This window comes from Martes martes, assembly GCF_963455335.1.
Source record: "Martes martes genome assembly, chromosome: 5".
Classification (NCBI taxonomy): domain Eukaryota; kingdom Metazoa; phylum Chordata; class Mammalia; order Carnivora; family Mustelidae; genus Martes; species Martes martes.
In genome coordinates, this window is record NC_137892.1 from 32,445,358 (window position 1) to 32,460,228 (window position 14,871).

Below are 14,871 nucleotides of genomic sequence, written 5' to 3' on the forward strand. Positions count from 1 at the left end.
GCAATTTTAATAGCTGTACTCATCAGGAAATTGCCTTTTTTTTTTTAAAGATTTTATTTATTTATTTGACAGAGAGCAAGATCACAAGTAGGCAGAGGCAGGCAGAGAGAGAGGGGGAAACAGGCTCCCCGCTGAGCAGAAAGCCCGATGCGGGGCTCGATCCCAGGACCTCGAGATCATGACCCAAGCCAAAGGCAGAGGCTCAACCCACTGAGCCACTCAGGCGTCCAGGAAATTGCCTATCATATCAGTAAAGGTCCCCTTCATATAATGCTTCTCAACTTTCATTCTTAAAACTCTATTTAGAAGTCTTAAAATCAAATTCTTCAGTGTCACCATAGGGCTCGCTTCTGAACTCTGTGTTTTCCCATTTTCTCCTTTGGATATTGAACTTAAATTGAAAACAGGAGTGTTCTGATGGGTGCTCATGAAATTCTTTGACTTAGGACACTAATACATTGAATATTATGCATAGTTAAATTATTACAGGTTATACCTTGATAAGAGCATCAGCTACCTTTTTAAACACGTCCTCAGACAACAGGCACAAAATCCCAAGCATGTGATGACACTTGATATGTACCTATATTGGTTAATAAGTACATAGCCTGCCACGTGCTATAAATTAAGTAATTACTTGACCCAAACATCACCCAGATTAGGTAATTACATGATACCATCATCTCCACTCAAATCTCCAAGCTCATATTTGAACTCTGCCACTGAGACTACGGACAGATGTACAGTGTACCTGATCAACGTCAAAAAGACAATAATTTTGATCAATATTCCAAGCTGTTAAGTAGAAGTCTCCTACCTCCTGAAAGGTGATGGATTAGGCACTTTATACTGGACCTGGTTCAGTAACTGGAAAAAGTAACAGCTAGAACTCCTCTTTGATATTAGAAACAAGAAATGATGTTCCTAAAGGCTAGGAGGAAGAAAAGTAAAGGGTGTTTTATTAGAGAAAACCAAAGAGCCCACTAAAATATATAGTAGGCATACTCTCAAGTCTCAGTTTTGTCATACTGCAGTGAAATTTCCCCTAATGTTTGCCGCTACTACTTTTTAAATACTGCATTCCATTTTATTGTAAAATAGCTCCATGAATAAACAAATTAGGAAGCTATTCGACAATGTCTTTTAAACCCAGGCAAATATTACTATGTAAAATAATATTTTTTGCTTGCTCTTTTATTTTTTTAAATTTTGTTAATTTGACGGAAAAGGAGAGCACAAGCAGGGGAGCTGCAGGCAGAGGGAGAAGTGGACTCCTCATTGAGCAAGGATCCCAATATGGAACTCGATCCCAGGATCCTGGGATCTTGACCTGAGCAGAAGGCAAACACTTAAATGACTGAGCCACCCAGCCACCCCTTACTTGCTCCGTTCTAATTCCTCTCCACTCTAAGGCCTATGTGCTATTTTCTTGACCTGCCCGCATACCCAACCTCCTCCCCTCCTTTCTCACTTAAGACTGAATTATTGTAAGTCTTCATCCCACACACTACAGAACAAGTTCTAAGGTACTCATGTGCTCACTAAATGAGCTCTAAGCCCATGCTGAGGAAGTTTTGAACACCTGTGCTTATTCAGGCATCCAAAGGGGCCTGACTGGGGTTTCTCAAAAGATTAAGTATGTGACTACCATCCGACCACTAATTCCACTCCTAGGTGTTTACCTGGAAGAAGTCAAAGCAGGGACTTGAACAGGTGTTTGTACATCAATGTCCACAACAGCATTATTCACAAGAGCAACAAGGCAGAAATAGCCCAACTATTCATCAGCAGGTGAACGGATCAACAAATGTGGAATAGACATACAATGGAATATTACCCGGCCATGAAAAAGAATGAAATACTGAGCTGGGAGTCTGCTTGAGATTCTTTCCCCTTTTCCCTCTGCCCTCCCACTCTTGCTCTCTCTCTTTCCCTAAAATAAATAAATCTTTTTTTCAACCAACATCTTCTTTCTTTTAATTTAACATCGATTAATTACATATAGTATATCATTAGTTTCAGAGGTAGTTTAGTGATTCATCAGTTGCATATAACACCCAGTGCTCATTACATCAAGTACCCTCCTTGATGCCCATCACCCAGTTACTCCATCCCCCCATCCACCTCCCCTCCAGCAACCCTCAGTTTTCTACAGTTAAGAGTCTCTTATGGTTTGTCTCTGATTTCGTCATATTTTTCCTTTCCTTCCCGTGTTCACGTTTTCTTAAATTCCACATATGAGTGAAATCATATATTTGTCTTTCTCTGACTGACTTATTTCGCTTAGCATAATACCCTCTAGTTCCATCCATGTCATTGCAGATGGCAAGGTTTCATTCTTTTCGATGGCTGAGTAATAGTCTCTGTATACATACACCACATCTTCTTTATCCATTCATCTGTTGATGTACACCTGGGCTCTTTCCACAGTTTGGCTATTGTGGACATTGCTGCTATAAACATTGGGGTGCATGTGTGCCAATAAATAAATCTTTAAAAAATCTGGGGGGAGAGAGAGAGCACAACCTACCAGGCCAACTCTCATGGAATTTACATAAACATTTTTCTTTTAGTTTTATTTTGCAAGTGTCAAGAGAATCAATTTTGGAGCAAGCAGGCTACTAAAAGATGCTTTTGTTCTCTCAGCCTAATCATATAGCTAATAAATGGAGAGGGAAAAGAAAACTTTGGAAGGGACTTGATCCCCCAAATGCTTGCAGTTATATGAAAAGGCAGGTGTTCTATTTTACACACACAATAAATGCACACATATGCATACATAGATGTGAACGCTACGGTTCCGTAGTCTTCGTCATTATTCTGAAATCTAAAATCAATTTTAAGAGAAAAATGAAGGATTTGCAGCCCCAGAAAGAGCAGAGTTGGAGATCCCCTCCCCTCCCCGCCACCCAACCATGTCATGAGCTACTGTTGCCCCTTGTCATCGTTTTAAAGTAAATGTGGGCTTCCAGCAAGTAAAACTACTCTTACTCTCAACTACTCCGGAGAGAAGTAGAAAACCACCAACACATTCTTCACTTGCTATAATACGGGCATGTTTACAACGATACCTGGAACACGGTAGCTCTCAAAAACCTGCGCGATAAATGATGTTTGAAATGCAAAACTTCAGACCGATTCACCACGTTCAAACCTCACCAAAACGCTGGAAGAAGAGGCATTCATTGTACTTCGCGGGGGCACAGCCCCTGCTGAGTTGCTAAGGCGGTTTTGAGGATGCCTCCCCACCCCCACCCGTGTCCGCCGCTAGCCCCAGTAAGGGTTCACCAGACCACCCCTAGAGACAACCAGGTCTCACTACCTTTGTCACTCAACTGACCTACTGATGAAGCCCCGACGGAGCAGTCCCCAATGAGGCAACATCCTGTGTGAATCATTTAGGCCAGGCCCAAGCCAACCCACACAGCACATCTGTGTGCGAGAGCGCCTCGCGCAGGCGTAACCATTTCCTGGAGCCGCAGCGGGGCCGCCCGCTTCTCAAACCCCCGGGTTCCAGTCGGGGAGGCAAACAGCCCCCCACACCGGGAGGTTACATCTACGGAGCCTAGTTAGGCGCAGTTCCACCTGCGTGGCCAATTAGCTGCCTTCCCCCCTAGCCCGGACTAGTTCAACAGGTTTCCTCGAGCGCGTCCCGGGTCTTCCGATTGGTGCAAGAGGCTGTCACTCGGCTACGGCCCGCCCCTTCCCGCCCCTTCCCGCCCCTTCCCTCCCCGGCTCGCACGCCTGAGCCGACCAATCGCCGCAGGCCGGACGTGTCCAGGTTGGCGGCCCCGCCGCGCCGGGCCGGCCTGGATGCGCCGAATTCCCGAGCGCGCGGGGACTGCGCGGGGAAGGCGCGCTTCGCAGGGCCTGCGCCCCGGACGCCGGCAGCCGCGGGGGGACGCCTGAAGGTGCCCTCCACAGGCGGCCCCGATGACCGAACTACAGCAAGATGTGGAAGACACGAAGCCTGCCAAAGTGCTCGCGAAGAGAGAGAGCAAAGTTGGCTCAGCCCCGTGAGTATGCTCCGCGGGGACCCAGCCCCGGCGGCCGAGAGCGCGCTGCCCAGACGTCTCTGCCGGGGACCGGTTTGGAGTGGAACTTGAGCGGGGACGGACGGCCCTGTGACTTGAATTCTTTCGGTGGCGCCGGGTCGCCTTTTCCCCCCCGCCCGTCTCCGAAGCTGTGTTAGAGGAAAAGGCACGGTAGTGGGTCAGGAGTGGGCTGCAACTTGCAGTCCCGTGGGGATGTCAGGGATTGGACCCCAAGGCAACGACTGGAGGTTGGTCGTTCCCGAGGGACGTCTGGGGCAAGCCGTCAGATCTCTAAGGCCGGTCAGGAAGCAGCAGCCAACATTTGTTTCTGTTGCCCTCCTTCTTAGTGACGTGTGGGAAGGTGAAGTTGCCTCATAGATGTCATCTGGTCGTTACCGTCGCGGTGATGTGTGTTTTGTCGTTCGATTCAGAGCTTCAGGGTGTCTTTCTCCCATCCCCTTTCCTGTTTCCCCTCAAGAGAGGGGGAAAGTGGTGGAAAACATGGACTATGCTTTATCTTTCCGCTTAGAGACGGTCTGGCTTTGCTTGGGAACTTGACACAAACTTCAACACTTTTTTTTTTTTTTTTTTTTTTTTTTTTTGAGAGAGAGGGTGTAGGAGTAGGATGAGGGAGCACAGGAATATATGATAATATAAAACACTTCAAATACTGGGTTGTGACTATCTTCTTTTTTTTTTTTTTTTTTTTTTTTTTTTTTTTTTTTGTGACTATCTTCTTAAAGGATCCATGTTCATAATAGGATTTGCACATTGTTGGGCCTATAAACTCCTATGGTTTTAGAAACTGAAAACTGAAATATTTTGGTCACAAGGATTAGCTTCCTGTAGTAAAACTTATTTATCTTCCCTGTATAGCTTTTTTTAAAAAAAGCTGCAAGTATTATTTCCATGATTATTATCCCCAAACCTTCTTGTTTGAAACATGAAAAGAATCTTTCATTATTCGCTTCTTTTCTATATCACTGTAACTTTTTTTTTTTAAGATTTTATTTATTTATTTGACAGAGATCACAAGTAGGCAGAGAGGCAGGCAGAGAGAGAGGGGGAAGCAGGCTCCTTGCTGAGCAGAGCCCAATTCGGGGCTTGATCCCAGGACCCTGAGATCATGACCTAAGCTGAAGGCAGTGACTTAACCCACTGAGCCACCCAGCTGCCCCTTTATCACTGTAACTTTAAATGATTCTAAGATAAATATATAAATGTTAAGATGAACAAACCCAAATTTTTTTTTGGTACCATGTTGGACGGCACCTAAAAAATATATTTCTATCTGCTTAATTTCAACATGTACTCATTTTTTTATGACACAGCCTGGTTCCATGTAAAGACTTGTGTTTATAAAAGCATCTTCCATCTGTGTATCAGAGTTTGGGCTGAAGTTTTGGAAGAGGAATAGCTTTTGTTAGCTGCTTTGATTTGTTATTTCAAAGGCTTTGGTCGTGTTCTCTTCCAGTGTCTGCTTTCCTTGGCTACCCTTTCTTCTGCCTCTCAGCTTTGTCAACTTAAGCTGATACTCTTTCCTCTTCAATGATAGATAACACTTGATTGAGGGGGAAAAAATCCCATAGGTATAACCCTTTAAAAATGTTGTTTTCTTAGCCTAAAATAAAATCCTAACTCTATTCTAATTGTTCAAGCCCAAGAAAAAGGTAAACTAGCAAAGGCCATCTATCTTCTTTGCACTTAATCATTCTTTTATAAGCTTCTCTTAAAAACAGGTATACATAGCATTTTAAACAGCCCTTGATAGATGTTTGAGGTGACAGGAGTATTAAGGGGCACAAATAAGGCTGGAGCCCAGGACTGTGACCCACTTGTCCAGGAGTCAGCCGCAGGCAGTGTTATGTTCCTGTTACACAAAGCGGAATGATTCAGGTCCACCCAGCAGCTCCTAAATTTTTACATCTTCACATTCCCAATAGTCTACTCAGTTAAGGATATCATTTTAGTAGATTGAGAAAGTCTGTTAGCTGTTTAGATGAATTCTCTTAACTTAAAACTCTTCAGATGTTGGCAAACTAATTTTATAGAAGATAATCTTAACCGTATTGAAGCAGAAGAACCCAAACAGCCAGACCTTTGTTTGGAACACCTAGTTTGACAAATTCATTTCAGTTCAACAAATATTGGAATACCTAGTCTTGGCTCCATAATGGCGGGGAATACAGAATGAAGATGTTGTGGTATCTGCCCTTCTGGAACCCAAGAGCTGTGTTGAGGAGACGCATACATATATAGATAGATATTTCTGTATCTATCTATCTGTATCTATTACTGAAGTTCAGAGGACATTGGGTGCCTGGCCATATTAAACCCATAAACAAGATACTTCTATAAAAAGTTTGGCCTATAACTGAATCCTCTCCACAGTTAGGATGTTTGCCCATTTGGCAGTCTTTAGTAAATTTTTCTAGGTTTATGGAGATTTTTGTTTATTTTGTTTTGTTTGTTACAAAGTGGTAATTTCTAGGCCTGTTGTAGTCACTTCTGAGTCAATCGAAAACTTTAGTCACTCTCTACTTCCTGAGCTTTTGAATTCTTGCTTTGGTAATGGAATAAGAATGATTTTTAAGAGGGAGGTAGATACGTTGTCAGTGTTACATGCATTGTGATTATTACATATTTGAAATCATTTGAGGAGCAAAATTTTGATGCTTAGAAACCCAGTCTAACTTCTTGGTTTTGAACTTTGTAACTTAGATTAATTATCACTAAGCTCAGAGTCATTGGAGTCCGAGTGTCCCGATGGACATTTTCTTCTCTAGTGTTAGAATGGCTTGTCTTCCTACACAGCCCTTATCACCTAGAACCTAGGCTCGTAATTGATAATAGCTGGCCTTTACTGAGAATCCTCGCTTTGTGACAGGCAGGGTGCTCAACACTTCACGTTCATTTTCATACAGGATTAGGCACATACTGTCATCTCCATTTTACAAGTAAGAACATGGAAGGTCTGAGAAGTTAAGCAACTAGGCAGGGACCCAGTTAACGTAGAACAGCTCAAATTCAGGGCCAGGACAGCTCACTCTAGTCCTGAACTTGAATACTTTATCCCTACTTCTGTATTCTACAATCTCTGATGGCCCTCCATGACCTCCCCTCCTCTGCCAAGAAGTTCAGACCTTTCATGATCTGAGCACACATAAACCATTTCAGTCTCATTCCTAATACTAGCATGCACATCTTTATAGCTAAGCAGTTGCACTAGTGGCCCTGTACTTAGGAGGTGAGGGTGCAGAAGAATAAGAAACAGATGGACCAAATGTACTTCTGAGTTAGTTTCCCTTCACTCCAAATGTACTTCTGAGTTAGTTTCCCTTCACTCCCTCCTCCCCTCAATTCCTTTCTCAAGCAATGCCCTCTTTTCTTTGTCTCAGTGTACTTCTACAAGTCAACTCAAAATTTCCTTTCTTGAAAGCCTTTCCTTGTAACTGGCCATACTTAACTCTCCCTTATCTGGGCTCACCTTGCATGCATGTGATCAAGCCCAGAGAATTTAGCTGCCACTATTATTGCTGTTAATTAATAGTTAATGTTTATTGGACATTTATTATGTACAAAGTACTATTTTAAGTTGTTAACAGATACTAACTCACATACTAATCCAGGACATATTAGCAGACTCACATCACATTTTTTCTTACTGATTTTCTCAGAGTGCCCAATGTATAATCTCTTCCAATGACCGTCTCTTAGTGAGTGAGAGAGGCTGACACCCCAGCCCTCTAATTAAGGTATATAATCTACTTACTGATATTCCGCTTGAATATTTCCAGGGAAATCTTACTTTTAAAGTTTCTTAATAAAATTTTCTGTCTGTAGCAGTTAGAATTTTTAGGTACCAGCCCGAGAATTTTGACTTAATTACTCATCTTTGTTAGCAGTGAGGTGAGGCTGCACATTTATTCATCACCAAAATGCATTAATTTACCTGTGTATTTCCTTTTGAGATCCTAGTTTTCCCCTTTCAGTACTTTTTTCATTCTGAATGTTCTGTTCCCAATGTATAGACATTTGTAACAAACCTAACTTTTTTGACACACATTTTCTCAGATAAACTTCAATTTCATAAACTCTCTTGTGGATCTCTATTATTGGCTAAGTTATTTTCATAGTTTTTTTTTTTTTTTAAGATTTTATTTATTTATTTGACAGAAGGAAAGAGAGCTCAAGCAGGGGGGACAACAAGCAGAGGCAGAGGGAAAGGCAGAAGCTGGCTCCACGCTGAGCAAGGAGCCTGATGTGGGACCTGATCCCAGGACTCTGGGATCATGACCTGAGCGGAAGACATTTAACTGACTGAGCCACCCAGGCACTCAGCTAAGTTATTTTCAATGAATTGCAAAAAGGATCTAAATTGACTGATACATTTCTGGGCAAAAGTTTACCTTGATTCGTATTTCAAATAATGAATTTTATCACATGTAGCATATTTCTAATGCAGTTTTAATTTTTTTTTTTTTAAGATTTTATTTATTTATTTGTCAGAGAGAGAAAGAGCGAGAGAGCACAGGGAGACAGAGTGGCAGGCAGAGTCAGAGGGAGAAGCAGGCTCCCTGCCGAGCAAGGAGCCCGATGCGGGACTCGATCCCAGGACGCTGGGATCATGACCTGAGCCGAAGGCAGCTGCTTAACCAACTGAGCCACCCAGGCGTCCCTGCAGTTTTAATTTTTAACATACTTTAATAATTTGAGACATAAGAGTTCTAGACATTTATTCAATTGGATATATATGGAGAAAGAGAGGATGGATGTGGACAACATAAACATTTACCTTAAAAGGAAACTCTTGTATTAGCAAGATGTAATAAAGATTTTAGGAACATGTTTGACATTAGTGAATTCAAGTAAAAATAAATGACCTGCCACAAAAGCATTAATCATACAAACAGAATAAGGGTTGAAGTTAAAACGTGGTCTTGTGTTGGAGGCAAGAGGAGCAAAAACAAATAATGTTTGAGGATAGCTTGATTTCTTAGTGCTTGTTTAATTCCAAACTTCCAAAGTGCTCATTTAGAAAGAGAATCTCCATATTGTATATTACCTATGTATTATCTCTCTTTCTGTGTGTGTACGTGTGGGTGTGTCCACATTTTTCTAAAATTCTAATTTCCAGGTCACCAATTCTGACAGGTTATCTAGTGTACTTTTTAATAGAAACTTCGGAATAGGAATAAAATACTGTAACATTAGAAACCATTAAAATTTTATTAAAGTGAAACAATCAGAGGAGTTTAAAAAGATGGAGAAAAATCAAACAGTGTGCTGGTCTAAAATGTTCTTGGAAAGGGATTTAATGAGTCAAATCAGTCCTCTCACTTGAGGGTACTATCCAGGGAGATCACTGATTTATCAAGGTAGTTCATAAAGACGTTAAGGATGTAGGCTCGGGAAACAAGGATTTGAGATCTAACTTTCCTGTCTCCTGAAGTGTGACCCTGGCCAGTTACTTAGCACCACTAAGTCTCCCTTTTGTCATCTGTAAAGAGGAAAACTTAAGTCAGCTGTTTCACAGATACTTGCTTTCATGTTTAAATGAGAAATGTAAGAAATTCACTTCCCCTACTGCCTGACATCATGTGCTCTCAGTAACCATAGCTATGTTCATCTTTGCTGTTGAAGGTCTGGGGTTTGCTGCGCAATGGAGGGTAGCCTGGAGGTAGAGAGGGTAGGCTGGTAGCAGGGAGGGAGGCTGACATAAAAAGTAATTAAATTAATCAAAATTCAACAGGCCTGCCTGATAGTCTCATGCCCCCATGATGTAGTCAGTGAGCCTCTGTTACATCAGCTAGACCTTGAGGACACTCCGGGAGGGTACCTGAGCATTTCCTTGAAACCAACACAGCAGCTTGGTTTTTAGTTTATGCTAAAAGATCTCCTATTGTAATTGTTCAGTGACCTACCAGCTTATTTAAATATTGCTTACTGCTTTGGTTGTTATCCCATCTGTTGTCCAGGACAGTTATCTACAAGCCATTGATTTTCACATCCTGCTTCCTGGCACTGAGTTTTATCTTGCGGCTTCTCATCTTTAAACTGCTGATTGTTTTTCATTTGCTGCACTCCAGTAGAACTCTGCTTGACCATCTTTCTGATTCTTTAAATGCTCAGCTCTAGGCATTTCACACATTTTCAAGTGGCGTAAAGCAGAGGTCCTCGAGAAAGACTCTGTCACAGTCACCTTAATGACCGTTCTTTCTCCTCAAAGGACACGGGTGTTTTTATCTGAACTTAAATTTGATTATTTACTCCTAGCAGAGAAGCAGAACCAACTTCAACTGCATTCTGTAAGAGAAACTAATTTGGATGCTGTTATCAGTCACTCTGTGTCCCATTCAGAAAGGGACATGATGTCTCAAGAGGCAGATTAGTTTTAACAAGTTTATTGAGATATATATAACATATCATAAAATTTATTCTTTTCCAGTGTACAGTTCAGTAACTTTACTGAGTGGTGTGCCTGGTTGGCATACCTGGTTTTAGGACATTTTCACCCCCCGCCAATAAGATTCCTTAGGCCGGGGGTGGGGAGGAAAAAAAAAAAAAAAAAAAAAAGATTCCTTAGGCCTATTTGTTCCCCATTCCCACCTAGCCCCAGGTAGCCACTTGTCTACTTTCTGTTTCTACAAATTTGCCTTTTCTGGGCATTTCATATAAATAGAATTGTATAATATGTGGTTTTTTCTTTTTTATGATTTATTTATTTATAAGAGAGAGAGTGTGAGAGTGAGAGGGAGAAGCAGCCTCCCCACTGAGCAGGGAGCCCAATGTGGGGCTTGACCCCAGGATATTGAGATCATAACCCGAGCCGAAGGCAGATGTTTAACTGACTAAACCACCCAGGTGCCCCAGTGTGTGATTTCTTATATCTGCCTTCCTTCACTTAACATTGGGTTTTTGAGGTTCATCTGTGAGGTAGCCTATGTCAGCAGTTCATTCCTTTTTATTGCTATATAGTATTCCACTATATAGATATGCCACATTTTGTCTCTTCATTTGTTCATGAGCATTTAGCTTGTCTCCACGTGTTGGTTATTATGAATAATGCTGTGACTGCATGCAAGTCTTTGTGTAGACATATGCTATTAATTCTCTTGAGTATATACCTAGGAGTGGAATTGCTAGGTCATATTGTAACTGTTGGAGGAACTGGCAGACTTTTTCCAAAGCAGCTATACCATTTGATGTTTCTCCTAGCAATGTGTGACAGATTTAAGAGAAAATGGTATAGATTTAAGAGAAAATGCTTTCACAGTGCAGGGAAGCAAAATTCCAAGCACTTTAAAGGTAGATCAGTGACTTATACTCCGTAACATAATAAACATCTGTTGATTGTTAACTGAGCAACATTCATACTTACAATTTTGAAAACTCCTCCAAACTGCAGTGTTATTGAAGATGTGAACAGTTGTTACAATGTTAACAAAGATAACTCTGGCTGTCATACTTGGGTACATTTTTTACAACCTCTTAAATTTGTCATGTAACATTTATCACATATTTCATGACAGAATAATAGAAGAAATTTAAAAACTGGACCATAATCTCCTCCATCTGTGTTGGCCTATTTTAAAGCAATATGTGTATAAGGTTAGAAAAATAAAACAAGGTAAGCTGTGTACAAAATGAAAAGTGAGGGCTTTGTTCCTGTCTCCCACGTTAAATGCCCTTGTCTCAAAAGTAACTGCTTGCTGAGGTTTTTGTATTCTCTTGCTGTTGGCACTTAAGGCCACAATCAAGTTTTTTTTGTTTGTTTGATTTGTTTTAGAATATTCACCTCCCAGTATGCATGTAAGTATGTTGGACTTGGTAAAATGAAAGACCGTGGGAGGACTAAGAGTGATCATACTCTACTTGGACAGCATACCTAGCACATGAGCTACATAAATGGCAGACGGTATTCTCATAAAGCACTGTTTTCTGAAACTTCTTTGCAAAGTAGTTATCTACCAATAAAGTGGCCTCCTCAATTCTAGCATTGAAGGATAAATAAATCCAGAACGTGACTTTGAGTGGATCTTAGCAACGTGGCTTTATGGAGAGTCTGATTTCTGACTGCGCCATCCTCCAGTTATCAAAACATTCTCTCCTCTTCTGTTCCCCTCTCCTAAACGAAGGACACTAGGCAGGCCGTTGATGAGATGAGGTAGCCATAGCTGGGCTGCGATATGAACAACTAGATGGAGGATACAATAGTGATGAGATGGGTTTAAAAAAGAAGAGATTGAGCGGAGAATTGGAAATGTGAAGGTGGCAACAGTGAGTAAGGAGGGGGGAGAGAAGAAAGAAGAACTCAGGAGGGATATTGAGGTACATGGAAACGAGAAAGAAAAAATGCTAATTTAACATTAATGTGTACAATCTTCTATTTGTCCCCTGGATCCCTGGTTCCCTGTTCTATTTCCCCTCTTCTCTCCATATGCTCTTCTGTATGCTGTCAGTGAAGTCTCTGACACTGCAATGTTTAGCAGACATGCCTCTTCCCTCATGGAGATACTGAGTTGTATGTAAAGGTTGGTGTTTTCTTTAAGTCCTTATATATCAGGTTTATCATTATACCCTTATTTGTTATCTTCTGGATTTTTCAAATTATGTCTTCCATCTCATGCAGTGAGTTAAAAACTGGGAAGAACCTTAAAAATAGCCTAAATTTTGTGTCCTTTACTATTAGGGATTATTACCTGAAGACCATGATCTTGGGATCCTACAAATTATTTTGAAACCCCTAGGGTGTAGTCCCATAAAGAGTGTATTGCGAATTGAGTTGCTATAGGATAACAGTGATGAAAAACTAATTCATTGTGACAGCTTTTATTATCACAGTATTGTTTCTATAAATCTTTGGAAAATAGCACCTCACTTGATCCTAACAGCTTAAATATGCTACATAACATAAAATGTGGTCTTGCAAGAGCTTACAGGAAACATCAAGAATATTTTCCTTTCCTCTTAGAATAAAGTTCTATAGTATATAAAGTTAGACTGATTTTCACATGAAGTTGGTAGATTTCTTACACTTGTTCTCTTGACTTGATCAGAATCTTTTCTAAAAATTTTACAGAGAATCACAGCACCTTTGTGGAAATCAGATACTAAAATCAAAACATCAGATTTTTCATCAATACCTGAAATGAGAGAATAATCAGTGGCGTAGGAGAAAGGCAATATTTAACAGCTGATAATAACAGAGATTTGCTCCTATTTTCAACTGACATTGACTAGGTAGTTCTGTATGTTGGGTACCATGTTGCGTGTCATGGCAGTCACCATGATGAAGAACATATGGCCTTTGCCCCTAAGGAAAATAAAAGCAAAGGAAAGGAATATTTTGAGATTAAATTTTTTTTCAAAGGAGAGACAAGGTAGCTTCTGAAAATATATTAAAGCTTAGATGAGGTGTGATATCATTGTTATGTGGTAGACACCAGAGTGCTTTTACATATGAGGTAGGTACGGTTCTCATTGCATTTTATGCCTCACAGAGCCTTAGCAACTTGCCCAAGATCATAGCAGCTTCTGAAGTGTTGAAGCCAAAATTCAAATGCCCCAGCAGTCTAATCTGAACCAGCCCCGTTAGATGGTTCCTTACTTAAACAACCTCAATAGATTTAGGAAGGGTAAAGACACAGAAGGCAGAATACCTCCATGAAGTGTCTCTGATCCTTGAGTAGATCTCTTCACTTTGATTAGTCTGTTTTCTCAACTATAAATCCAAGATTCCTTTCCATTCAACACTTCTAACATTGAAAGTATCTCTAATGTTATGCCGAGGACAGGGTAGGACAGGGTAGATAGAGGGAGCATCTTCAGCGAATTCTGGGGCACTGGGACTTTGTGTGTTGTGAGACACAGGCATCCCTGTCTGGCTCCTTCTGCTCAGACCTGACCGCCAGGAACTTGATCATTGCAGTTTCAGCTTTCTACTGTGATTTGTGCAATAGTCATTCATTGATTCCGGTTTTTAAAAACCATGGTTGGGTTCTTCCTTGCATAAGCACAGAGTGTTTCTACAAAGTAATGTGATTTGCTTTGTTATAAAAACATGTGAATGTTGTCTCTTTAAAAGTAGTCACCAAAGGAACCCAAGAACTTTTCCAAAAATGCTGCAATTGCACAAAACCTTTTTGAAACTCTTCTTACAGAGTTACTTCCAAAGCCTGGAACCCATTCTTTGAATAGTCATAAGGTTGGCAAATCCTTGTCCTTTGAGAATGAATTCAATTTCTAGAAACAACCTGAAGCCAAATGTGGTGAATAAGGTGGACAAAGATAAATTAAATACCTTTAAAACACTTTTGGATAGGATCCTTTTTGATCCAAAAACAAGTTGTGACTATAGAATAATAAGACCAAGTTTCTAGTGATATTTACAACCTAGTTTCTATATGTCCAAATTCTGGTCATTATTTTGTAACCTCATTATGAGAACAGGAAGATATTACAGTTTTTATTCTGTCCTAAAATCATTTTTTAGTGTTTACAGTATACCCAGGTAGGTATTAGACATATCATAAGCATTAAAAAATACTTGAGTATACAAATGTAGCATGTGATGTCTTTTCATTGAAGTGTATTCTCTATGTATTAGGGAAAACAATTTGTGAAAAACTTGCCCTCAGTTTAGTTTAAGTGAAGTTCACATGTCACAATCTTCTTATATTATCTTGTCTGCCATTATAGATTAAGGGAATTTGTATGCTAATTACATTTTTTCAGGCCCTCTCTCCATAGCAGAGGTTTACACCAGATGAACTTTTCTCATATATGCCAGGCATCACTCCCGACTTTTCCACAGGATGGCCATCAATTTTCAGTG

General features: G+C 40.6%; 1 protein-coding gene across 15 annotated transcripts in view; it reads left to right on the forward strand.

Annotated features, from left to right (window-relative positions):
* The window catches only part of GRAMD2B (GRAM domain containing 2B), a 111,920-nt gene that overhangs the window by 37,549 nt on the left and 59,500 nt on the right, over positions 1–14,871 (forward strand). For 5 of the 15 annotated variants that reach the window (XM_080804522.1, XM_080804511.1, XM_080804514.1 and 2 more), the window contains exon 1: positions 3,741–4,016. The exons of 4 other annotated variants lie outside the window; for them this stretch is intronic. In XM_080804522.1, the coding sequence (XP_080660648.1) occupies positions 3,953–4,016 (64 nt within the window). In that variant the 5' untranslated portion in view covers positions 3,741–3,952. Of the gene's footprint in view, positions 1–3,740; positions 4,017–14,871 lie in introns of those variants that run through there. 6 more of the 15 variants (XM_080804519.1, XM_080804513.1, XM_080804512.1 and 3 more) reach the window with 3 other exon arrangements.